Raw genomic sequence first — 26068 nt, 5'->3', positions numbered from 1 at the left:
GGCCAACCCAATAATTCTCCTTTGGCAGAAACTTGCTTTCTGTTATGGCAGATATTCAATGCTGGCCGTTTCCCAGAGGTTCTTTGAGGGCGCTCCACACTGCATTCCCCTGGCACAGCAATGCACCCTTCTGCCAGCAGCTCATAGAACTCTGGGAAACACTTAGGTTTACCAGTTTGTTAAAGAATATGACAAAGAATGAATAATCAGATGAAGACACACATAGGGCAAGGTTTGGAAGGGTCCTGAGCACAGGATCTTCTATCCTCATGGAGGTGGGGTGTGTCATCTTCCCAGTATGGACGTTTTCACCCACCTGGAAGCTCCCTGAGCCCCCTAATCCCTGGATTTTATGAAGAATTTCCTCACATAGGCATGATCCATCACTAAGTCCATCTCCAGCGTCTCTGCCTTCTCTGGAAGATGAAGGAGTGGGGATGAACATTCCAAGCTTCCAGTCGTGACTGGGTTTTTCCAGTGACCAGCCCCTATCCAGCAGCCACCCAGGATCCCACCCAGAGTTCCTCGTTAGAACAACTATGTTCCTAGTGTTCTTATCACTTAGGAATTCACAGAAGTTTTAGGAACCCTGTGTCTGGATGGGTTCAAAGACCAAATATTAGAACAAGAGGTGCTGCTCGTGGGCTTCCCTAGTGGATCAGTGTGAAGAATCCCCTGCCAATGGAGGATCAATCCTTGATCCGGGAGGATCCCATGTGCCTCAGAGCAACTAAGCCCGTGTGCCACAACTATTGAGTCTATGCTCTAGAGCCCGGGAGCTGCAACTACTGAGCCCTCATACTGCTGCTACTGAAGCTCGCATGTTCTAGAGCCCGTGCTCCACAACAGGAGAAACAACCGCAGGGAGCAGCTTGCAGTGTGCAACTAGAGAGTACCGCCCCCTTCCACAACCGGAGAAAAGCCTGAACAGAAAACGAAGACCTAGCACGGCCAAAAATAAATAAATAAATAAATAAAAGATGCTCCTTGTGGTCTTATCACACAGGAAGCGAATTTATAAGGGTTTTAGGAGCTCTGTACCAGAAAGCAGGGGTAGAAACCAATACATATGTATGTTCTGTTCTCTTACAACTGCCTACATTTTAGGGTTGCTGTAAGAATTAAATGAGCTAATAATACTGTAACCAGCACACAAGTGTTACAGCTAACTCTCTGAAAACACTGCAGAAAATTAGTTAAGATTTTCTTCTGCTCTCGCCATTGTTTTTGTTTCTTGGTTTCTTTTATTCTGTTTATTTCAGTCTCCATCTTTCATGCAGAAGGCTTGTCTCGTGTGTGGTTATCCTTAGCTACCTGCTCATATTTAGGGGCTGGCATTGAAGTGCTGAGTGGAAGTGTGTGTAAGGGCAGTTTGTCAGCTGGTGTGACTTAACTCCACTCTGATAGAACTGTACACTCTGTGAGATCAGGGTCTTATCTATTAGCTACTAGATTCCCTGCATCTAAACACAATAGGTGCTCAATAACTATTTACTGTTATTCTTCAACCTGAGACTCAGTTTTCTCATCTGAAAATTGAGGTAAAAAACCTTTACCTGGCAGAGGTTGTGAGAAGAGACAATATATGTAAGCACCAGCATGGTCCTTAGCATTGAGTTATAAATAATAGTGGGCAGCAATCATTATTATCCCTATCATATAAGGGCAGCAGCTTTATGACCATTTGTGGTCACCACTGACCATGCTAAATATAGAGCCAAAGCACAGTACCTGTTGAGAGGCTAGTTATTACAGGACAAGTCATCAAAGCAAGGAGAGGGCTTAAGATAATAGCTCTTGACATGCAATGTGTAGAGAGTCCAAGGATACCGGCTTTAGTCTCGACTGAGAAGAAAGACGGTGAGTAGTGATGCTACGTCACCAAATAGCTCCCATGGGATGCGCCTCTACTGCTCAGTTAATCTGTTATAAGCAATTTAGCAGGAAAGGCATTGGTTGTTGCTGTTTAGTCACAAAGTCATGTTCGACTCTTTTGCAACCCCATGGACTGTAGCCCATCAGGCTCCCGTGTCTATGGGATTCCCCAGACAAGTATATTGGAGTGGGTAGCCATTTCCTTCTCCAGCAGATCTTCCCAACCCAGGAACTGAACCCACGTCTCCTGAATTGGCAGGTGGATTCTTTGCCACTGAGCCAGCCGGGAAGCCCATGCAGGAAGTTAAACGGTGTGTCAGCTCTTCCCGCAAACCCTAACACTCTATAGAGAGCAAGCAGGCTGTTATAAATGGAAACAACTCCTTTCTTTTGGAAATGGAAGCAATCCATTTCTTTTGGAATACAGTTTTTGGAAGCAGTAGATGTATGTAGTTTTTAAAAAATCAAACTACAAGAGGGTGTAAATGGAAGAGTCAGCATTCCTGTCACCCCAAACCTTCAGATTCCCTTCCCTAGAGGCAATCACTGTTATGTCTTACAGATACTTTGTGCATAAGCAAAAATATATGCATATTTTTTTGCAGATGGGATGGTTAAAAAAAATAAACTTCTGAAGGTTTTTTTTTCCTTTATTTATTGTAAATATCTTTGCACATCAGTATATATAGATTTATAGATTGCTCTATTCTTTGGGATAATGTAAGAGATAAGCCCCTAGCTCTTGATGCCCTAACATAATTGAAAGTTTCTCATTTACCTAAACCCATTGGTGGAAGTGTATGTGGGAGGCAGAGATCCAGAACACCCAGAACTTTACCGTGTGAATCCCACATACTCGTGGCTTCTAGGGCCACCCTGGGTGTTAGATGCAGAGAGTACGGAGAAAGTTGAGGTTCGTTTTAAATAAACCAGGCCTAGAAATATTTTATATCATTTCTGGTCATTCCATTGGCCAAAATTAGCCTAACTGCCCTAGACTAGTGCTAGGAAATGTCCCAGATGAATAACTATTTCCCACAGCTTCATTCTGTGGAAGGAAGCACAAACCTTTGATGAGCCACATCCGATACAGGTGCACTGCTGGAATACATCCTCGTTTATTTAAGAAGGCTGGTTCTTCTCTTTCTGCTGCTTTTCTACTTGTCTTTTGTCAAAGATAAATTGTTTAAGTGTGGAAAACTATAGCAACCCACTCCAGTATTCTTACCTAGGAAATCCCATGGACAGAGGAGCCTGACATGCTGTAGACAATAAAGTAACACAAAAGAGTCAGACACAACATAGCAACTGGACAACAACAAAGAAAAAAGAAATAAAATGGACACTTGCGGAGTGTATACACTAGTCCAGATACACCAATGAAGAGCCTTTAAAGGATATCTATCTTTGACCCAGTGACACTTCTAAGGACATTTCCTAAAGAAATTAGTGGATAACTGCTCACACTGTATGTACAAGGATATATATATAATAGTGACACATTGTTAAGCAACCAAGATGCCCAAGAAACCTGTTTAAATAACAGTGCATCCATATAATGGAATGATTTACAGTGTTTAAAATAATTACATGGATACCTGTAAACATAAAAATATGTTCATATTTTATGATAAAAATGACTCATAAATAGTATATGAAATTTTTTAAAACAAATTGATTACTTGTAGCAAGAAGGCTGGAGGACACCTGCTAAAATGTTTACAGTATTCATCTCTGATGGGTGTGACTGGGAGTTTTTTACTTTCTTCTTTTACACCTTTATGTAATGTCCCAATGTTTCATCATTAGAAAAAACAGTGAAGCTATTTTCAGTTTGAAACAAACAACAAACGTAAAGAGGATTGGGGTTTAGAGAACGGAAAGCAAGTGTGTGAGACCCCGCCTCCAGGACCCTGGCTGTCACTGGACACTCAAGTTGCTATCAGGAGCACTTTTCTCTGTTGAAGTGACTGGCTTTTGTCACGCAATCCCCAGGTTATAATGAGAGGGGAAGACACGCCTTAGAGCAGAAGCAGCAGCCCCGTGGTTAGTGGGCTGCGGCTTGCCATGGGGAACACCATCAGGGCCTTCGTGGCCTTCATCCCTGCTGACCGCTGCCAGAACTACGTGGCCAGAGACCTCCGGGAGATGCCGCTGGACAGGATGGTGGATCTGAGTGGGAACCGGCTACGCCGCTTCCCTGTGCATGTATGTTCCTTCCAGGAGCTGGTCAAGCTCTACCTGAGCGACAACCGCCTCAACAGCCTGCCTCCAGAGCTGGGGCAGCTGCAGAACCTGCAGATTCTGGCCCTGGATTTCAACAACTTCAAGGCTCTGCCACAGGTGGTGTGCACCTTGAAACAGCTCTGCATCCTCTACCTGGGCAACAACAAACTCTGTGATCTCCCCAGGGAGTTGAGCCTGCTCCAGAATCTCCGGACCCTGTGGGTCGAGGCCAATTATCTCACCAAGTTGCCGGAGGTGGTCTGTGAGCTGAGTCTCCTTAAGACGCTGCACGCTGGCTCCAACGCCCTGCGTCTGCTGCCAGGCCAGCTCCAGCGCCTCCGGGAGCTGAGGACCATCTGGCTCTCGGGTAACCTGCTGACAGACTTCCCCCCTGTGCTGCTTCACATGCCTTTCCTGGAGGTAATCGATGTGGACCGGAACAGCATCCGCTATTTCCCCAGCCTGGCCCACCTGTCAAGCCTGAAGCTGGTCATCTATGACCACAATCCTTGCAGGAATGCACCCAAGGTGGCCAAAGGGGTGCGTCGAGTGGGAAGATGGGCAGAGGAGACCCCAGAGCCTGACCCTAGAAAAGCCAGACGCTACGCGTTGGCCAGGGAGGAAAGCCAGGAGGCGCAGCTACCTGCCTTGCCTCCTCCTCTTCCTCCTACCAACTCCTGAGAAGCTTCAGTTGCAGGTCAAAGCTAAGGACAACGCCAGCATCTTCTGGAGATCGCTCCATTAGAGTGCAGAGGATTGCTCTGGGCCATGTGGGGCATCTCTACCAGCGGCAAATGGAACAGCATCAGATGGAATGCCTAACCCACAAAAAGAAAATACTCTTGGCCAAGAACATCTCTCCCAAAGGGAACTGTGTGCTATAGGTAACATGACAACTTCTTTGCAAGAAAATCAGCCTCTCCAAACAGGTATTTTGAAACACTGGAAAGAAAGGCTGGATACTCTGGCCTCCCCGTCTCTAGAACTGGCTGGTCGTGAGGCTCACGCGCTTCTCAAATCAGGTGTAAGTTACAGAACTCATCTAACAATTCAGGTGGCCTGTCTCCAGTCCTCTGCCGGGTGTATTTTCATGAATGACCTACTATGAATGACCATAAATGGCATGAAAATATTCATGTTACTTAAAATATTCAGGTTACTTAAAAATGACATGCCTACCTAGTCAATCAGATTCACAGAAACTCTTTACTGTGGCAAAAGCTGGAGATGAAGCTTTTCCCCTGCAATTCAGTAGCTGCTGACACCCCTGCTGGAGTCCAGCTGCCACTTTGAACTTGACTGTGGTTCATGCTGATTTCACTCATTTTCCTTGTAAAGATTTGACCAAAGGTCCACTCCCATCTGTTTACTGTCACTGGCAATGCTGAAAGTCATCTAGAAAATAGAACCTTTGGCAGGGTGGTCTCATTAAAATCAAGCCAAGGTGTAACTGGTTGCCTCAGTGGAACAGAATCCTACTGTTCACTTAACAGTAATGAACCAGGGTTGAATTAAATCCCTTTGCATGCAGGGACCACATTTCCAGAATCATATTAGGTAAAAAGTTGTACAAAATCTGTTAGCTTGAAAAAACTGCAGGTTGTAGTGTACATACAGGAAATGTCTGCCTCTTCAGCCCCAGCATCTCTGCCTTCCCTGATTTGTTTTTGTATAGCATCTTTTGGTGGTCCATGTATAAACCTAGGTATTCAAGCTGCTATGTCTTTGAAATATTAATATGTTAATTATGACCTTTTCTTCTCCCCATGAATATGTCAACTTTACAGAAACTGCTGTCAATGGGTAGTTTAATAACACAATCCTTTTTGTCCTTGGGAACTCTTTCAGGCAAGAGTCATCTTAACTAAAACATATTGAAAACGTTAGCTTTTAGAAAGTACGCTCTCCATAAAAGCATCTTAACCCAGGAAAGTTGAGTTCTAAAACGTTAGACAGAAGACTATTTTCCTGTTTTCCTTCCACAAATATTTCTTGCTAAATCTGAGGAAGTTTCATGGTTTCACATAATCTCTTCCTATCACCACCTTCCAGTCTGTAGAGTATCTGCAACCCATTGATTAGATGGCCAAAGCGTCCTTTTAATCACTAAATTGTCAAATACTTAACCCCTTTAACAATGAGTCCAGATTTCTACTAGAAAGCTAGAATTTAGTCTATTTATTTACTTGTTCCTAATGACTGCAATTAAACTATACTCAGCTGTTACTAGAAACGTTCTGCCAGGAAGACTGCCTTCTGAGCGGCATCACAGCTCACCCTTAATAATGGCTGTGACTTTAACATTCTCTACCCGCTTTTAAGAGCTTCCCTGGTGGCTCAGACGTCAAGAATCTGCCTGCAATGAAGACCTGGATTCAATTCCTGGGTTGGAAGATCCCATGGAGAAGGGAAAGGCTACCCACTCCAGTACTGTCCTGGAGAATTCCATGGACTGTAAAGCCCACAGGGTCGCAGAGTCAGACATGACTGAGCGACTTTCACTCACTCACTCACCCCCCCTCCTAAGAGTAAGGGGCCCACTTTTTCCAAGGAAGCCACAGGTTGTAATATGGTTAAAAGCATGTCCCTTCAAACTACCTGAGATCAAATCCTACTTTGGTCATTTACTGGTCACTTACTTCTCTGTGGGCCTGTTTTCTAGTCAGTAAAATGTAAGTTTCTGCCTCTTGGGGGCACTGTCGTTTAAACAAATTACTGTGTATGAAGTACATTGAACAGTGTGTGGCAGGTTATGGCTGTTTACTTAATATGCTGTTTTACTGTCATATCATGGCCACACGACACTTTTACCCTACCACCAGTGTAACTCTGTGTTTAAAGGAATAAACCATAAATAGCTAAAGAACAACAAAAAATCTTTCTCAGTAGATTTTCAATGAATAGTATCTCTGGTCATGAATATAAGAAATACTAATGCAATGTGATCAAACACTTCTGCCTTACCTACATAGGAAAACATAGGTATAATTACCAAGGATTCATTTTTTAAGACTCTAAATGAATATACTCTGCCCTGTTATTCTAGAACTTGCAAAATCATTAAGATACATGAAAATGTGAGACTTTCCCTTGGGACAAATCCCATTCCTATCACTAGAGCCAAAGACACGAGAGACTGAAGACATGGGTATGTGTCTGCTATACAGTTTACTGTGTCACTATAAAAAAAATACAAACACACTCCCCTTGTAATCTCACTACCTTAGAAAGAATATTAATGCTATTTTAAAATGCTATTTTAAAGGGTGTTTTCCCCTCCTCCCTTCTGGTCTGTCCACTTCTGAGAACAGGAAGCAGTTGATACTTCTCTTTGAACCCAGTGCTTGGTAGTTCTATCACTGAATCTTGGAGATTTTACCACGCACCTAGGCCACAGGACAGGGAAACACACTGACACTTACAAAGCACTATCCTCAGGGTCCTGTGTAAGTTAATTCATATAGTTCTGTCAATACCTCTTTGAAAGGTGTTATGTACTGCTCAAAATTTTAAAATGCAAAATCTTTATTCATACTAAGAATCAAAAATTTTTCTAATGTTCTAGAATACTATGAGTAAAAGTGCTCTTTACATTTCTGTTTTAATGATGTTCCAAAACACTAGAGTAGGCACAAAACAAGGCAGAGTTCAGTAAAGGATTTTATACAAAGTATTCTACTGACTTTTAGGCCTCAGAGTCCTGACAAGAAAATGCATATGTTAGGGTAACACAGGTAATTGTATTTAGCATTAAGTTAACAGCAGCAGCTTAAAGCTCAACATTCAGAAAATGAAGATCATGGCATCTGGTTCCATCACTTCATGGGAAATAGATGGGGAAACAGTGTCAGATTTTATTTTTTTGGGCTCCAAAATCACTGCAGATGGTGACTGCAGCCCTGAAATTTAAGATGCTTACTCCTCGGAAAGTTACCAACCTAGATAGCATATTCAAAAGCAGAGACATTACTCTGCTAACAAAGGTCCATCTAGTCAAGGCTATGGTTTTTCCAGTGGTCATGTATGGATGTGAGAGTTGGACTGTGAAGAAAGCTGAGCGGTGAAGAATTGATGCTTTTGAACTGCGGTGTTGGAGAAGACTCTTGAGAGTCCCTTGGACTGCAAGGAGATCCAACCAGTCCATTCTGAAGATCAGCCCTGGGATTTCATTTCTTTGGAAGGAATGATGCTAAAGCTGAAACTCCAGTACTTTGGCCACCTCATGCGAAGAGTTGACTCATTGGAAAAGACTCTGATGCTGGGAGGGATTGGAGGCAGGAGGAGAAGGGGACGACAGAGGATGAGATGGCTGGATGGCATCACTGACTCGATGGACATGAGTCTGAGTGAACTCCGGGAGTTGGTGATGGACAGGAAGGCCTGGGGTGCTGCAATTCATGGGGTCGCAAAGAGTCGGATACTACTGAGTGACTGAACAGCAGCAGCTGTCCCCACCCATATGGCCCAATGAACAGGGAACAGATATATTACCAAAATGCAGGAAGAGCTGAGAGCCACGAAAAGAGGAGCTGTCCAGTAAGCTATAGTGGCAGGTCCCAGGGTTGCAACAAATTCCAGAGAAAAAGAGCAAAAACAGGAAGAAAATACCAACTCCCATTCCCCACCAGTGCCTCCTGAATTAGGCCATATAAAACCAGACTACAGGGAGTTGTAAGGCAGTCAAGCAAGGGTAATAAGCCCCATGGCCTCAAGCAGACAAAGAATGGATTCTGACTTGAGAAGACTAAAATACCCAGCATATATATTCTTCTTCAAAGAAAAACAGAAGGCTACTAAAATGGACTTTAAAATCTTAAGCACTTAATTTCTATGCAGTTAGTATTAACATACATTCCAAAAATCTCCATGTCACAAGTCTTGTGAAAACTAAAAAACTGTTTCCATAACTGTTTCTGAGTTAAAAGAAACTCTATCCTAAAACTCTTATAGGAATTAGAGGGGCCTAGGTTGGTACTTTACCTCTGAAACTTAAAAACTTCGTAATTCGTGAACTTGGGATATTCTAAGCCAGTGATGAAAAAATCTTAAGGTCTTCAAAGGATATGAATCAAAGAGGGAAAGAAACACAGGTGTATTCTTGAATATACAATTAAGCTCTTAGATTTCTACCTTTTAACACTTTTAAATGTCTTTTTAGAACCTTTGGAAAAAATGAGTCCCAATACAGTGTAGATTAAAATCCTACTCCAAGCTACCTGGTCCCTCAGGATAAATGTTTATCCACCTACCTCTCCCATGGAAACCTCTGCACGTTTTCTAGGCCATGATATGCTCAACTTGCTCCACCTATCTGAGTTGTGGGATGAAAAATGGTGTTATGATGTGTGACAAATATGTTAAAAATGACACAGAAAATGTACTATTGTTTCTAAAAGTGAAAAAAGTAAAAACCTGTGTAAGTCTCTTTGATGATCTCAGAAGGGTCTCCTTTATGTGAATTTTGAAGGATATAAGCTAGGATCACAACAAAACCCAAAATTTTCCAGTTTTAATAGATTCTACAAAGTAGTGTTAAAATGCTGAGACAAATTTTTGGACAAGAACAAAACAGGCTGGTTTATCAGTATTTCTCTGAAAACCCTTTTGATCCTCTATGTGAGTAAAATATCTCTCCAGAATTCTAGCAGAGGTGCCCAATGTAAGACTACTACTGGGCTCTTGTTTCATTTCTTGCACTTTGCTGAATTAACCTCCAAATCTAAATTCACCTTTAAACCATCAAATTCAGCACATACTTACACAGTCTATCTAGAATGCATTTACCAAGAAAAAAAACACCAAAAACCAAAACCCCAAGAAACCCTAGCAGAACAATCAATAATGCTGACATATGGATATGCTAACCATATCCACGCCCTATAAAATCACCAGATGTAATTTGAAGAAGCTTGCAGCAGCCAACATTTAAAATGTAACTCTTTCACAGTTGAAGTAACAGAAACCACCATAAATTTTTTCCTGTGTTTGAGAGAGTCTGTAGACTACACAAAACTAAGAGTACTATATGTTTCTTTCACAAAACAAAATGGATAACAAATGTCATGTATGATTAAGAATCAAATGATAAAGTTTATAATATCTCACTTGGCCTTACATTAATCAAGATAATTTTTTCATAAATATGTAATATCAATCATTAGTTAAACTAGAACAAGTCTATACTCCAAGTATAATCATTCACTCCCATTTAGAGTAAACCAGGTACAAATCACTAAGTCAGTTAAGAACTAAGTAAGTGTTCAAATTTTTATTTTGATGCACAGTATGAGGAATGAACTCTTAAATCAACTGAATTTTATAGAAAATGAAACAGCAAATAAATTAGACCCATGTTAAAATAGAAGGTCAGTTAAATGTCCAAACTTAAGGACTTAACAGCCACAGATAAACTTCAATTCTATATTCTTCTTTCAGGAAGTCAAAGTCTTTCAAACACAACTTTACTATGAACTGGTCCAGAGCTCAACAGCATACGGGAATGCTTTAACAGGGGTGGTGATCAGGGACACGCTTCCTGTAAGAATTAAAATAGGGCAATAGTGAAAATGAAAAGCATGACTGTAACCGAAGGCCTATATTAAATACAAACGCATCTAGAGTACTACTTTAAAAAAAAACAATTTAAAATGTGTAAAAAGGATGTTTCTATCTCACAACTAACATCCCTTAACTATTGTATTGTTAAGAGAACAGGAAAAATCTGCGGTGTGTGGGTTGCAGGCAGGTACTCAGCAGTTCTCAGCTTCTCATCCAAACAACCTACTTACCAAATATATACTCTCCAGAAAATGGTTAGTTCATGTTTTTAGCTTATGCTATTTAACTTTACAAAATGAGTCAAAGATGGTTCTCTCAGTCAGAAGTTGTAAAATGACAAGTCTTTGGGGTTTCTAAATTAAAACTTCTGGGTCACTATTTCAAATGAATGAAAACAAAAAGTTGGTGATGGAGTTGGGTAATTCACTCAAGTATGTCAACAGTACCTCTCACATCTTTAACGTTAAATTTTTATTCTCTGGTAACTATACAGTGAATCTGGAAGGGGCATGGTAGGGGTACTAGTGAAATTTTTTTACTTCATGACTGTGGAAACACTGCTTCATGAGGCAAGCACAACAGTTAAGAAAAGCAGAAAAAGCATAAAAACAGATCCAGACTAAACCATATTAGGATCATATAGAGATAAACCTTCCAACCTCAGCAGCTTACGGGAGTATGACCAAAGGATGTCAATAAAGAATAAGTTGTTAAGCATCTGTCACAAAACACTGACTAGAAAAATTCATTCCTTGGAGATTAACGATGAGTATGAAGAGAAGTCCACAGTCTAGTATGTTTGGGAAGCACAATTGAGTTTTAAAAAAATTCATATTTCTTTACTGCAAATTACTCAGACTAATATTTTTAAGACACTTAAACTTCAAAAACAGTGACACCAGCTCAAACAAGGTACTATGGTTTGTATTTCAAATGTGGTTGAGGGAGCCAAGTTATTACAAAAACTTCTGAGGCAGCTATGTGACCTTGCCCCCAAATGAGAAAATTTTACCTATAGAACTGTTTCCCTTTGCTATCATTCTACTTGAAGACAACAAAAAATGTAGCAGTATTTACCCATCTTTGTTGGCACTGCTTTCAAGAAAATTTTGTCAACTTTTCCTTCCGTCGTTAACTTTCCATTTCAAAATATTGAGTGCTCCTCATTACCCTACTCTCCCAATACTAGAAGTAGAGAGAATCTAGATTTTGTAGCCCAGTCCTTTCCACTCACCACAGTGGGAGATCTGAGTATCATTTTAGCTTTTCTGTCCACATCCAAATCACTATTTTCTACTCTTTCCTTCCTCTAACAGTAAGAGGACAGCTGCCATTCATAGGAGAAATCCAATGAAAGGAATACTGCAGGGGCACGAAGAACTTCGTCCACTTGGGACATAATTTCCTAGGAACATTCCTACCTCCTTCCTGTCCTCCTCTTGCTCCCTAGGTCCAACAGCAGCTGCCGGCAGACTGCGCCCCTCTTCTGCACCCGTCACTTCCTCTCCCATGAAACTGCTCCCAAATGAACACACTCAATTTTCACAGAAATGACCACATCTCCTCTAGCTACTTACTATCCCACTTCTCTGTTCTCATTCACAGTAACATATCCTGAAAAAGCAGACTACATACAATTCCTCCAATTCCTCTTTCCCCAGACTCTATTGAATTTACTTCAAGCTTTTGCCCTCTCTATTCCACCGAAACTGGCCATTAAGAACACCAACAACCTCTGTTGCTAAATCCAATTTTTAAGATCAATTTTCAGTCCTTACTTGACCTATTTGCATCACCCTGGGAGCTGATTGCTCCTCCTCCCCAAATACATTACTTGGCTGCTACACACATTCCTCCTACCTCAGGGGCACTCCCCCAACCCAACCTTAGACTTCTGAATTATGGGTAACTTCAAAAGTATATAAGAGTAGAGACTGTACAATGAATCCTCATGTATCCATTATCCAGTTTAATAAAATCCTTCTTACTGACACTTGACGGCTGTTCTAATTCAAACTTATTGCTGGAATTTCAAGCACTCAGTCCCTTAAAAAAAAAAAAAAACCCTTCCCCTTCTCTAGCTACATTCACTCTTTTGGGAATTCAATTAGTGTGACCTTCTATACTACCACGTACAGGCTGACAACTCCTAAAACTTTAATGATAGTTAATTTCTTCCCTAAATTACAAGCTCAATGATCCAACTAATTGCTTTCTCAAAGGTTATTATCCCAAATGTCCAAAGCTGACAACCCCCATCTTTCCTCCCAAAGCCTTCCTCCACCTCAGTTAAGAGAAACTTCTATTTTCCACAACAAAAAATCTTGAATGACGTGGCCCAGTATTGTTTTGTTACTGTTATTTTAGTTGCTGGGAATTTCCACGTTTTATTTCTGAACTAAAAATGTTTAATATTGTCATGTTAAAACACAATTGAGATATTTCTGACAAAATTTAGAATTTCTCCCCACTTACCATGAAGTGGGAATATGCTTAATGTATTGGAGAATGTGGCAATTATTAAAGAGCTTTGAATAAAAATCCTTAAGACTGTCCCCTCAAAAGCCCACCCTTGAATTATCAATTCCCTTTTCTCACAGACCTTATATCCAACCCATCATCAAATCCTGCTGACTCTACCACCTAAAATAGATTTATTATCAATCCCTCCTTACCACTTTCACCTCCATCTGCCGGTCCAAGCCACCATCCCCTCCCATCTCCCTGAACTTCCCACTAATAAGAAAAACGAATAGTTAGTTTTGGTAACTAATTAGCTACAAGCAGTTAGTTTAATTAATTAAAAACTTTAACTGAATCTTCAAATGCTAAGATTTGTCTGGCCACCTAATCATTTTTGTGTGAATGAGTTTCATCTGAGAAAAGCTGCTGGAGGGACTTCCCTGGCAGTCCAGTATCTAAGATTCTGCATTTCCACTGCAGGAAGCTTGGGTTCAATCCCCGACTAAGGAACTACAACCTCGCAAGTAATGGCCAAAAAAATGGTACTGGAATAGGATGGGCAAACAATGGAAACAGTGACAGACTTATTTTCTTGGGTTCCAAAATCACTGTAGATGGTGACTGCAGCCATTAAATTAAAAGACATTTCTTCCTTGGGAAAAAAGCTACGACCAACCTAGACAGCATCTTAAAAAAAGAGACATTACTTGCCTGACAAAGGTCCGTCTAGTCAAAGCTATGGTTTTTTCAATGGTCATGTATATATGTGAGAGTTGGACTTTAAAGAAATCTGACTGTGGAAGAATTGATGCTTCTGAACTATGGTATTGGAGAAGACTTTTGAGAGTCCTTTGGACTGCAAGATTAAACCCGTCAATCCTAAAGGAAATCAATCCTGAATATTCATTGAAGGACTGATGCTGAAGCTGAAAACTCCAATATTTTGGCCTCCTGACATGAAGAACTGACTCACTGAAAAAGACCCTGACGCTGGGAAAGACTGAAGCCAGGAGAAGGGGACGAAAGAGGAAAAGATGGTTGGACGGCATCACCAACTCAATGGACATGAGTTTGAGCAAGCTCTGGGAGTTGGTGATGGACAGGGAAGCCTGGCATGCTGCAGTCCATGGGGTTGCAAAGAGTCAGACACGACTGAGCGACTGAACTGGAATAGGAACATGTAAGGAACTCTGCACATTATGTGCTGAAGAATATATATATAGGAAAGTGTACCTAGACATAAAATGACTGGAGCCAACTCATCCTGGTAAACAGACATCATTTCTTACTACTACCTCCCAACCCATAAGCTCTCTGGTTTTAGACTTTCCCAAGCATGCTCTTTTGTGCCCTTTCAATCTTGAGAGCTACCCTGTGTTACCCATACTCTTCTCCCCACTAAGCTTTTTTGGCTTAAATCTAAGAGTTGTGATCACGTACTTTAAGTAACTTGCAAAATACTGCTATCTAGACAAAATGGCTCCACTTCCCATCAACTACAATTAACAAAAATATAGCTGTTGTTTCCATGTTAATTTTTCCTAAGAGATGTTTTTAAAAGTGTTACAATACCTTGGTGCTGCCTTGATGATGTTGTCCACACGCAGAATCACCTCTGCTGCTTCAGCTGCACTTAAAAGAACTTGTCGCTTCACTTGGAAACTTTCTGTTATACCCAGCATCGACATATCTCCAATGGTACCTTCCGTCATATCTGAGAAACATTCACTAGATAAACAACTAGTCTTAACTAAAGTATCAAAACGTATCTAATAACACAACACATTAATAAAATTAAACCTGACTTGTAAAAAAAAAAAAATTACAAAGCCAACTATTCAATTTAATTAGAGTATTCTCATCAGACTATCACTCAAGAAAAACCTTTTAGAAAATTAAAAGATCAACTACTGATCATCTGTATTAATGAAGGGTAACTATGTCAAATAATACAAAATTTATATACAACACATCACCTATCTTTACCTATAAAACTGAAAAAATTTGTTCATCACTGACTACATACACCATGGAGTCTAAAGAACTGAAGGAGAATTTAAGTCACCTACTTCTCTTATTAGACTCCTCCCCCTTCATCTTCTAAGATCATTATTCTTTAACTCTCTTTTGTAAAGTGACAGAATTATCTAACCTTAAAAATATTCCTTTTATGTCCTAGAACATTTTATTGGGAAAACTTTCAATCTGAAGTAAGTCTTTTTTAGGCCACTTTTCCCCCTGGTGGCTCAACAGTAAAGAATCTGCCTGGCAATGCAGGAGACATGGGTTTGATCCCTGGGTTGGAAGATCCTCAGAGAAGAGAATGGCAACCCACTCCAGTCTTCTTGCCTAGGAAATCCCATGGACAGAGGAGCCTGATGAACTACAGTCCAGAGGGTCAAAGAGTCAGACACAACATAGCAACTAAACAACATCATAATGGTTATGAAGGCAAGAGTCACAGGGATCTTTTACATGGTTGTTATGAAAATTCACATTAAAAAAAGAACTTGGTAAAGAGCTATTCTTAAGAACTCCCACAAGATTCTAATTAACTTCTTACCCAGTCCAGCAGTTGTTTTGCCTTCACTATGGGCAGCTCGGAGCTGTGCCACCAGGTCTGCACTGTCATAGCCCGCATTGTCAGCTATGATAGTTGGCAACTACAAAGTGAAGAGGACATGGTAACTATCTAGTCTACCAAAAGAAAGTTCATTTACCAACTAGAAGAAAAGTTTTCTGAAACTGTACATTTAGAAATAATGCAAAATCTGTTTCCTCTTAAGTACTGCTCATAAAGAGGTTTATAAACTCCAAAATCAAACTTAAGCAGTGTGTACCATTCTTTTCTTAAAGCCAAGAAAGGAAACATTTTCTGTCTAAGATAAAAGAATTTATTCACTTAAAAACCATCAATATCTACAAAATTTAAATTCAGGGCTCCCTTTTCATTTAACTTACCATTCTCAGTGCTTTAGCATAAGACTCCATTGCAACAGCCTCTTTGCCTGGTGTTCTACTGGCAAGCTGTGTCACGGCATGAGCCATCAACATCTCAGAACAGCCTACAGATTACAATTTCAAGAACAGAAATCATTACACTCAGCTGCCTCTAACACACCAAATAAGACTTCCTTTAAGATCTATTAAAAATAAAGTGCACAGGCAATACGAAGTAAGACGCATTAAAAGTCAAAAGCCACTACTACACTTCAAGAAATAAAATATGTTCAATATTTTTCAAATGCTTACCTCCTCCATAAACTGTTCTAGAATCTTTCACAGTTTGGGCAAGAACACAAAGAGCATCATGCAAAGATCTTTCTGCTTCATCTAAAATTTGTTGAGTGGCACCACGCAGAACAATGGTGCAAGCCTCACCTAAAATTAAAAAGAAAATAATGTTTCCATGTCACAATGAACTCAAGTTGTAAAACATAAAAATTTGCCTTCTATTATTTAGGTTATATTATCTGGTTTTGAAAGCTGATATGTCTTTTATTGCTGCACATTCTCTTTGCTAACAATCCACATTCCTAGCAGTTCTAAATTATCTAAAACAATTATATTGAATATGCACTGCTCACAAAGACAAGGTTAACAGGCTGCCCTCAAGAGACTGAAATTAGCATACACATGTTTTTTAAGAATTAAGACATATATTCTAATAACTACAGTAACTGTTTCTTTCACTTCAACAGAGCCTACAAAAGATTTAGGAACCTAAACCAGAATCTACGTAAGCACCCACCAAGGGCTACCCCGGAAAAGTGAATGAGTTTGTCTTCTCCAATCATGACTTCCTCAATAAGTTTGCAACTTCCAAGCTTCACTAGTTCTGGATGGTCAAAGGTAGAGGCAATTTCACCACCTATGAACAAAAATATTCATTAATTAAATGCACAACAGGTTTGAAATTTCCACTTTCTTACAAGCAAAAATGAACAGAAAACATATTAAGTTGACTGCTTATTATATGCCAAGCACTCTGAAGCACTTTATACAAACTAAATTATTTAATCTTCACAAAAACCCTAAGAAGACAAGCTTCATTTATCACTCCATTTAGAAATGGTAAGACTGAGGCAAGGAAATGTTTCGTTTTCATCTATGGTTACATAGTTCAAACAAATATGAAACTGAAATTCAAATACAAGCAAGACAGGCTTCAGGCCTCTATGCATGTTATATAATTCCACCTTAACTGAGATTTTGACATTTACCTTTAAGGCTGAATTTATCAACAAATTCAGACTTTCTTCTGAATCCAGTCTAGAAGACTAGTATTCTATGATCTAGTATCACCAAACATGAACATATTTGGCTAATATTATATCAACAGGTCACTGACATTAAGAACTGCTTCAAATAGTGAGCACTTGATATCTGTGAATTATTACAATAACTGAGGTGTCAGAAAGCTCCTGTAATGTAAGGCCTAGAGAAGGGGGAAATGTATACTGAGGATTTCCAGAGCAAACTTAACGAGAAGGCAAAAAAGCAAATTCATTTTCTTCCTTAGTTCTTCCTTTTATTCCTATCTTCCCTCCACCTTCCATGCTATAAACATTTCCTTTCCTGGTTCTTAATTAAGCTAAAGTTAGGTTTCCATTTTAAAATCCTTTTCTCAGACTTCCCTGGTGATCCAGTGATGAACACTGCTCTTCCACTTAAGGGGGCATGGGTTCGATTCATGGTCTGGAAACTAAGATTTCACTTGCTGGTGAGGCAGCCAATAAAATAAATAAATCAAACAGAACCCTTTTCTCTAGCTCTTTACTCTTTCTCTTAATAGATACCCTCAATCATCAACCCAACCTCTTTTCCTACACCTTACTGATAAATTGGCTAAATAATTCATGCTTTATTTCTATTGTACAATTAACTTTATAAAAAGGACTCTGGTCTTCCCAACTCTACTGATTTATACTCACTTGTATAGCTGAAGCTCTTATTTTTGGTTTGCAAATTCCAGAGACAGCTCTAGGTTCTAGACGTGAGACACAATAGATGTTTGGGATATCATATGCCCCAAATGAGACCAATTTGGCTTATGAGAATCGTCACTGATCCTACACTCACTCCTCATGTACACCTGCTTACAAAATATTTAAAGACCCAGTTTCACACATCTTGACAACAGATGAGTTTACTAAGGATGGAAGCCACCATGGAGTCTACCTCACAGCCATACAGCTGGTGTTGAAGCAGTAAATCTTCTGAATGTATGTGGCGATTTCACGTTATCAAGTCCTTGTGATAACAACTTATACCATGAATGTGCTATCATTCATATTTCTTATATCTTTAATTTTGTTGCATTAAGTAATATGAGCATCATAAGATTTATCACCTTAAGTATCAAATATGCAGTAACTTCTAAAGCAGGTAAACCCACCTCCAAGTAAAACGTCTCTTCTTACGTCAGAAGACTATGCTTCTCAAATTACTGAAAATGGCTTAAGATGTTATTTTGAAGTAAGTCCAATCCTACCATCTACTTAGTATAATTTCGTCTAATACAAACAGCAGTTCCAAACTGAATGTGGTGTTCCTAGTGGCTTTACATCTAAACCCTTCTTGGAATTCTCACTGCCAGATCACAAACCAATTTTCCAACCTATTTATTGTCAAGCTCTTCAAACAGGATAAACGTTGTTATACTTAGTTTTCAAGGGCTACTAAGCAGTTACCACTACTAAAAAAGTGAATACCTGCACAGTATGTCATTTTGATGTAGACATATCTGTAAATGCACTTTTTAGTCTACACTGTGACTGTAAAACCCATACCTGTATTGAACGATACTGGAGTAAACTAACTTTTCATCATACACTCCTGGACTGTTTCACTTATTCAACATAAATTTTAAAAAATTAACAAAAATAATGTTTAAGTATTTGACCCACTGTCTGGCATATAGTTTAATGTTCAATAGAGTACTATTCACCAGGCACATAGAGTGAACAGAGAGTACCACACCAGGCACAAAGTGAATACTCACTTAGCACTAGAATTAAATGAATAAACTAAGTAAAACTTAAGATTCCTTTTTTTAAGCTTCAGTTTATTTAGACTATGTTTAGAACAGTGGTCCTATGTGTTTGTGAGAAAAAGATATAGTACCTTTAAAACAACACAGCAAAAATAAATCTAAACCTACAGTGAAGCTGGCATCTGATATGTTAAAAATTAATGTAACTAAAGATATCAAAAATTCCGAATAGCTGTTTAGATTCTAGGCACTTTAAGGGCACTTTAAGGTACCCTTTTCAGGTACAAAGTACTTTCTTTGTACTTTTAGAAATGAGTTACATAAACTAATTCTCAATAAATCCAAGAGTGATTATTTGTTAGAAGTTAATGTCTTTTTTTCATACCTGTAACAAGAGCGAGGCGTTCCACGCCTGCAAAATCTGCATGCTCAATAGCCATAACACCAGCAGCACCAAAGAGTTGTTCAGGATAATTATAAATTAGTTGCCTATAAATAAAAATATGAAAAAACATTGCTCAAAATTGTTACTTCACAGGATAAAATACATTAGACTAAGAAAAACATGAAAACATTTTTACCTCGCCAGCAAGCAAAGAAATGCAAATCAGAAAACTGCTATCATTGATAAAGAAAAGGTTTCATAAAGTATATTAAATGATTTAGTAAAGCAACTGCCTTGCTGTATAATCTTATTTATATTTTGGGGAAAAAACCACTTCCTAAATAACAAACAACTAAATTCTATAAGAATTTTCCTAAATCGTTCCAGAAAAGTAAGGCCCTTTCTTGGATCATTATATTGTTAGCATAAATACAAACAGACCTGTTAATAAAGCAATTTATCCCATGCTTAAGAATACGTTCAACTTTCTCCTTCATTTTTTCCTTTTCTGCGTGTTCTATTTCAGCAACCTTTGCTGTAGAATCAACTCTCACCCGGGAACCAAATATCTAAAACAAAGGAAAGCATAAAAAATAGCATCACTTTCCTTAAGTTTCATAGCATACTTAAAACTTTTTAATGCAAATACAACAAAACCGTGTGCACTGTGAACACACGCATATAAATATGTACTCATATATACTCACACACACACACACACATATATATATCAAGTGCAACTGATTCCCAACCCAAGTTTACAGCAGCTAACAATCAGAAATCCAGAAATGTAATTAATATACCTTAATTTTGTCTGTATCCATACCAGTATTTGCAATAAGGATTTTAGCATTTTCAATTCGTTTTGGTTGATTTACACCAATTTTTTTATCCAACAGAAAGCCTGTTAAAACATAATTTTATTAAATACTTTAAGGCTGTATTAATGAATCTTTTAAAGTAATATGCTTTATCAAATTACTCTTTCAAAGAATGCATTTCTAGTCCAATTCATCAAGCTCCTAGAACCTAAATTGCATTCCACATTAGTGACCATAAAAATTAATTTTGCAGATCATTTAAAAAATAATATGCAAAAAAAGAAAACATGAGGCACAGTAGAAATATGAAAACTAAACAGACCATTTTTTTGGTATAACAACTTATATACTTCAATAAAAATGAGCTAATTAAAAAAAAGTTATTTTTAAATCTATTATCTCAGATACATACTACATTTGCAGGTGTGTGAGTTGCAATGCAAAGTTATTAATCCACTTTCATCAGCTTAAAACCAAAACAAAACAAGTTCTTAAGATTCAGATAAAGACTACTGAACTTTTTAAAAAACTGAGGCTGTGATAACACGAAACACCATGGAGAGCAGTCAGACAAACCTGTCCCCCTTGTGCTCATGCTGCTTATGGGCTATGTATACAAGCTTGGACCAAACTTCCAACCCTAACTACTCATCTATAAACAGAATATCAACAGTAGCAGAGATGTCATTACTAGCCAAGGGGCCTGAAACAATCACACGAATTGAGTACTGTGTATCTCTCCAGGCTTCCTCTAGATACATCTTTTATCTTTTAATTCATTTATCACACCTTGGGTTTTCTGCTCTATTCAGCTGAACTTAATTCTCACTCAATGGATCAACAGCATGATAAAGAAATGAAATTTTGAGTACAATTCCTATTAGAATGCCTGGCACAGAGCAGACATTCAATGGTCACTATTCTTGCCTTAATTCTTTCTCTACCACCAAATTCTATTAGAAATGCTATACAGCCCTTGCCTATAAATTCAACCTAGAGTATTTTCAGAGTTGTTACACCTGTGAAAGAGAGACAACATGAATTTTTGCAACAAAACCCAGACTCCAAATTACTGACTAGTAAAGCAGAAACTATAAAGCATAATTTATTCCTTTTTTTCCCCCTTCTCTATAGAATGCCTACACTTTCTACAGGTCCCTTTGTGAAGTAAATGCACTGTGAACATACTGTAAGAACAAAACATACTATTTATTATTAAGGACACAGCATAAAAATACTAAGACATTTATCACTCAAGAACACCAGAAACTGTATCTTCAACATCTGTCAGTCAATTAACATGACCTACCTAGACCCTTCCTAGAGAACACTTGCAGTCCTAGAAAAAATACCATTTGACAATAGCTGACTTTAAGTAGATGAAAACTAAGTCTCTTTATTAGAAACTGTAACTTACTTCATAGTATAAACTAAAACCTAGAGGTTATCAAAGAAATGCGGGGATAGTATGAGTAGGTCAAGTACACTGTCAATATAGCAAGTGGATTAAGATGACAAAAATCACTGCAACATGATTTGTTCTCTTAAAGTCAAGTTTTCTCACTTTGTAAAGTGTCACTAGTCCTGACTAAATAAATGAGGATTCACTCAGTAATTAGCTTTCAACACGTCTTTTCCCATATAGAATATATACATACCTTCATCTAAATAGGAATCTGCCAGACTTCCTCCTAGCTTTTTGATGACATGAATTGCCTCCAGGTTACCAGAGCCTTTTAGTCTGAGAACAGCTTCCACAGCTAACTTAGTAAAGTGGTCTTTATGATGCGTAAGAAGTTTTGAGGATAGTGTTGTTCCTGCAATGTTCATTAAATCTTGACGGAACTTAACTTCATCGGAACTAAAATACAAACAAACAAACAAAAAACGAGGAAAAAAACTCATGTCAGGTCTTAAAATGCTTCTCCAGAGTTATCAACCTTGTTTTACTTTTCCAAAATTTATCCAAATAGTGTTTGCCAATAGATACTGTTACTTCAACCATCAGGGTTCTTTTTTCCAGTCAGGGTTCTTTAGTCACAAGAAAAAATTAAACCTTATCAGTAATCAAGAAATACAAACAAACTGATACTATTTTCCCCACCAAGCTGGCAAACTACCAAAGCAGAGACACAAGCAAACAAAAATTTCAAGAACACGGGGAAAGAGACAGTTATACAGCCAGTGGATCTGTAAATTAATGATTTTTTTCTAGAGAACTACTTGTAAGTTAAACAAAGGACCCAGAAATTATACTACATTTTTAACGACTTTGTCACAAGATTTTAAAATAAAAAATTGTTAAAACTCAAAATCTCCAATTACAGATAAATAATTTGCAGCAGTCACATAATCAAATGCATATACCTCTACTAAAATTAATAAAGTACACCAACACCTAAAAATTGTGCCTGCTATTCAACTAGGTTAAAGAGGCTAAAAAATCCTCTATATAATGATACTACTTTATTGTGATTATATATGCAACAAGCCAGAACCCCGAGTTTTAACTTTAGTGACTACCACTGGTGGGTAATGTGGGGCTTTTCTGGTTGCTGTTGAAGCACGATGAGGTAAAAGAACCATGTCTATGTGTGCTTTCCACTGCTCTCTAGACTTCCTGAACTAAGTATATTTTGAAAAGAATATTAAATGTTTAATACAGTAGTACTGTGGTATACCAACCCATGGTCGACTGCAGAATTCAATAGAGCCTGTCTTGCTGCCTTTGTGGCTTCTCTCCAACCCGCAATAATCGTCTGTGGATGTATCTTTTTTGCAATTAAGGATTCTGCTTCCTATTAATAGAGGAAACACACGTCAATAGCAAATTTGTAATAAGAAAAAATCTGATTACTTATGACCCTCAACAACAGAGTAGGAAAAAATATCCAGTGAGATGAAGTTGAAGTTACTCAGATATTCTTACCCTTAGCAATTCTGCTGCGAGAACAGTAACAGATGTAGTGCCATCACCAACTTCATCATCTTGAACCCTTGACATATCTAGCGGGAAGAAGCTAGTTAATAACTCACTTATATGTGATTCTGCTTTTTAAATTATTAATACTTCTTGGTACCTTATCTAATTCTCCAAACATACTCACTACCAGTCTAAATCTTACTTATCTAGGTGTCCTCACCTAACAAATTCTTTGGAACTCTTCAGTCTGAAATACAGTAGTTTCACCATCAATAAGTACATCACATTCCAAGATTCTATTTAAAAAATTTTACTGTAGTTAATTTAAAATGTTTTTATTATACAACAAAGTGATTCAGTTGTACATATATTCTTTTTCATATTATTTTCAGTTACAGCTTATCACAAGATACTGAATATAGTTCCCTGGGCCAAATATTAGGGCCCTGTTGTTTATCCATTCTATATACAATATAATTTGCATCTGCTAATCCCAAACTCCCAATCCTTCCTTCTCTCACCTCTCCCTTCCCTCCTGGCAACCACAAGTTTGTCTGTGTATCTGAGTCTGTTCTTATTTCATAGATATGTTCATTTCTGTCATATTCCACAAATAAATGATATCATATGGTATTTGTCCTTCTCTAACCTACTTCACTTAGTTTGATAAGCTCTAGGTTCATCCATGTTGCTGCAAAAGGCATTATTTCATTCTTTTTATGGTTGAGTGGTATTCCATCATGTGTATGTACCACATCTAGGAGTCTGTATTTTAATAATTATCAATAAAAAAGTAGACATCAATTAATCAAAAGGACAGACAGTCAACAGAGTCTGTTTAAAAAGTGTTTCCAAATGTTAACAAATGTCATCCTAAGACTCACCAACTAAAACTTTAGCAGCTGGGTTGTCCACACCAATGTTTTTTAAAATAGTTGCACCATCATTGGTTACCATAAGAGATGCATCTCGTCCACTGCTTAACAGAATTTTGTCCTAAAAGGAACATATTTGCTTCAGATTAAGACGGAAGTACATCTGGAATGATGCATGGATTAATCAGTAATCTCAGATTGCTACTGTGTAAATACTCTGAAGGGTTATATGGCAGACTCCAAATTGTTTCACTGTATATACCCACTCCCGAAGCAAACCTTGATGTCCTACCTTTCTCTAGTCCTAGAGACACTAGAAGAGACAGACATTAACAAGGCTGTTTGAATACTGTAAGAGAAAAACTAAGTGTACCTCACAATACAATAGTAAATACAAATGATAAAATAAGCAAGATGCAGAAGAGTATTTGACAGAACAGAGGGAGTATATCTAGTTATACTGGAAAAAAACTAAAAAAACGGAAGCTACAGAAAAAGTACACACCAATCCTATCTTTGATGAGACAAAACGTCATGAGGAGAATATATAAACTAATATCTGATAATTCATAAGCTACCTGTACGTCCACATAAAAATAAAGACAGCCATTAGATTTATATCCAAAGATTATCAGTGGTTATCACTGGGGAAGGGAGTGGCATTAGGGATAGTGATCAGAAGGAGACCTTAGTCCTAGGGATATGGTCTTGATTTTCAGTAAGGAGAATGTACCTATGTCTGAATTTTTATAATTAACAGTTAAGTTTTAAATATGAAAAAGCACCCACTAGTTTTTGTATTCCCAAGGGCTCTAAAACGACAGTAAAATACTAAAATTCCCTGTTTTTCTTACCATGCCCTTGGGTCCCAACGTGCTCTTTACCAAGTCTCCAATAGCAATGGCACCAATAAAAGAAGACTGGAATAAAAATCAGAGATGACCAAAATAAACTTCAGTCTTAAAATCGTAAAACAAACAAAAAACCACTCTTCTATCTTTGTAAGAAGGAAGAAAAGGCTTACCAGGCGAGCTGTCTCTGCTCTCTCTTCATCAGCTCCAGCCTTGAAGATATTAACAGGTGCAAGGGAAAGGGACGCCTAAAATTGAAAAACAAGAACCGGTCTGAATACCAGAATTCTTTAACATACATACTTAGATGAGTTTCACTAGACTTAGAAGTACATACCTACGAGAACATGAATTTAAAGAAGAATGTTCCTTTTTAAACAAATGAAGCACTCCATGATTAGGCAGTCATTTATTTAAAGTGAAGGGAGCGACTTAGGTGACATTCCTTTTTTGGATATCTTAAGCACTCCGCGAAAAAAATTCTACACCGAAGATACGGACTCTTAAGTATGGCAGGACCAAAGACCGCAAAAATGATTTTAAACTAAAAATAAGGCTGCCGCCAGGAGGGAGTGAGAACGCGGCAGCCTCGCTTCCATCACCGCCCTCAGCCGCTCCAGGCTCCGCCCTGAGAGGGAGGGAGGGGCCCGGCTCGCCGACCCGCCCGGTGCACTAGAAATTTCTCAGCTTAGGGTTAGTCCTAGGTTTCGAGGTTCTGGGCCTATCCAGAGACCGAGTCAGAACAAATGCCAGCCTTCAGGCCCACCCTTCCTGCTGGCTCACAGGGAGGGCCTCACTCGCGGGCCCGGGGCAGACCACACGCCGCGGCCTGCGCCATGTGCGGCGGACCCGGGCTACAGGCACAGCCACGCTGGGATGCAGATGGGGCAGCGGACGGCGGAGGACAGCAGAGGGCGGCGGGGGACAGGGGGTCTCGGGCAGGGCCTATGGGGCGAGACTCACCATGGTTCCGAGGAGTTCGCACACACGCTATCCCCTCACAGCTCGCGCCCGTGACCGGAGGGAAGAGAGGCCGGAAGTGACGCCACACGCTCTGCCGCAAGGGGCGGAGCCTCCACAGGCGCGCTTCACGTCC

General features: G+C 39.0%; 2 protein-coding genes across 2 annotated transcripts; one reads left to right on the top strand and one right to left on the bottom strand.

The window, feature by feature from the left end:
* Positions 1 to 3614: 3614 nt before the first annotated feature.
* LRRC10 (leucine rich repeat containing 10) lies at positions 3615 to 9925 on the top strand. The gene has a single exon (XM_040233439.1). It carries the CDS (start codon positions 3943 to 3945, stop codon positions 4780 to 4782), a length of 840 nt encoding a protein of 279 aa, XP_040089373.1. The 5' UTR covers positions 3615 to 3942; the 3' UTR covers positions 4783 to 9925.
* Positions 7684 to 26033, bottom strand: CCT2 (chaperonin containing TCP1 subunit 2). Its single transcript, XM_040233438.1, has 16 exons — positions 25936 to 26033; positions 25146 to 25220; positions 24976 to 25041; positions 24131 to 24242; positions 23253 to 23329; positions 23009 to 23121; positions 21982 to 22184; positions 20306 to 20406; positions 19944 to 20071; positions 19503 to 19606; positions 16874 to 16993; positions 16375 to 16503; positions 16084 to 16187; positions 15686 to 15785; positions 14695 to 14836; positions 7684 to 10636 (listed from the first exon to the last, which is right to left on the bottom strand). Exons 1-16 carry the CDS (start codon positions 25936 to 25938, stop codon positions 10606 to 10608), a joined length of 1608 nt encoding a protein of 535 aa, XP_040089372.1. The 5' UTR covers positions 25939 to 26033; the 3' UTR covers positions 7684 to 10605.
* Between the last annotated feature and the right edge of the window lie 35 nt (positions 26034 to 26068).

Source organism: Oryx dammah, unplaced genomic scaffold (assembly GCF_014754425.2).
Source record: "Oryx dammah isolate SB20612 unplaced genomic scaffold, SCBI_Odam_1.1 HiC_scaffold_29, whole genome shotgun sequence".
Classification (NCBI taxonomy): Eukaryota; Metazoa; Chordata; class Mammalia; order Artiodactyla; family Bovidae; genus Oryx; species Oryx dammah.
Note: the sequence above shows the minus strand (reverse complement) of the source record. Positions and strands in the feature narration are given on the sequence as shown.

Excerpts from the sequence above, each read along its gene's own strand:
- LRRC10 (XM_040233439.1), top strand. The coding sequence starts at position 3,943 with ATGGGGAACACCATCAGGGCCTTCGTGGCCTTCATCCCTGCTGACCGC.
- CCT2 (XM_040233438.1), bottom strand. Across the intron at positions 24,243-24,975 it reads CGTTGGGACCCAAGGGCATG|GACAAAATTCTGTTAAGCAG; the intron begins GTAAGAAAAACA and ends TGTTCCTTTTAG. Across the intron at positions 20,072-20,305 it reads TGGATACAGACAAAATTAAG|ATATTTGGTTCCCGGGTGAG; the intron begins GTATATTAATTA and ends CCTTTGTTTTAG.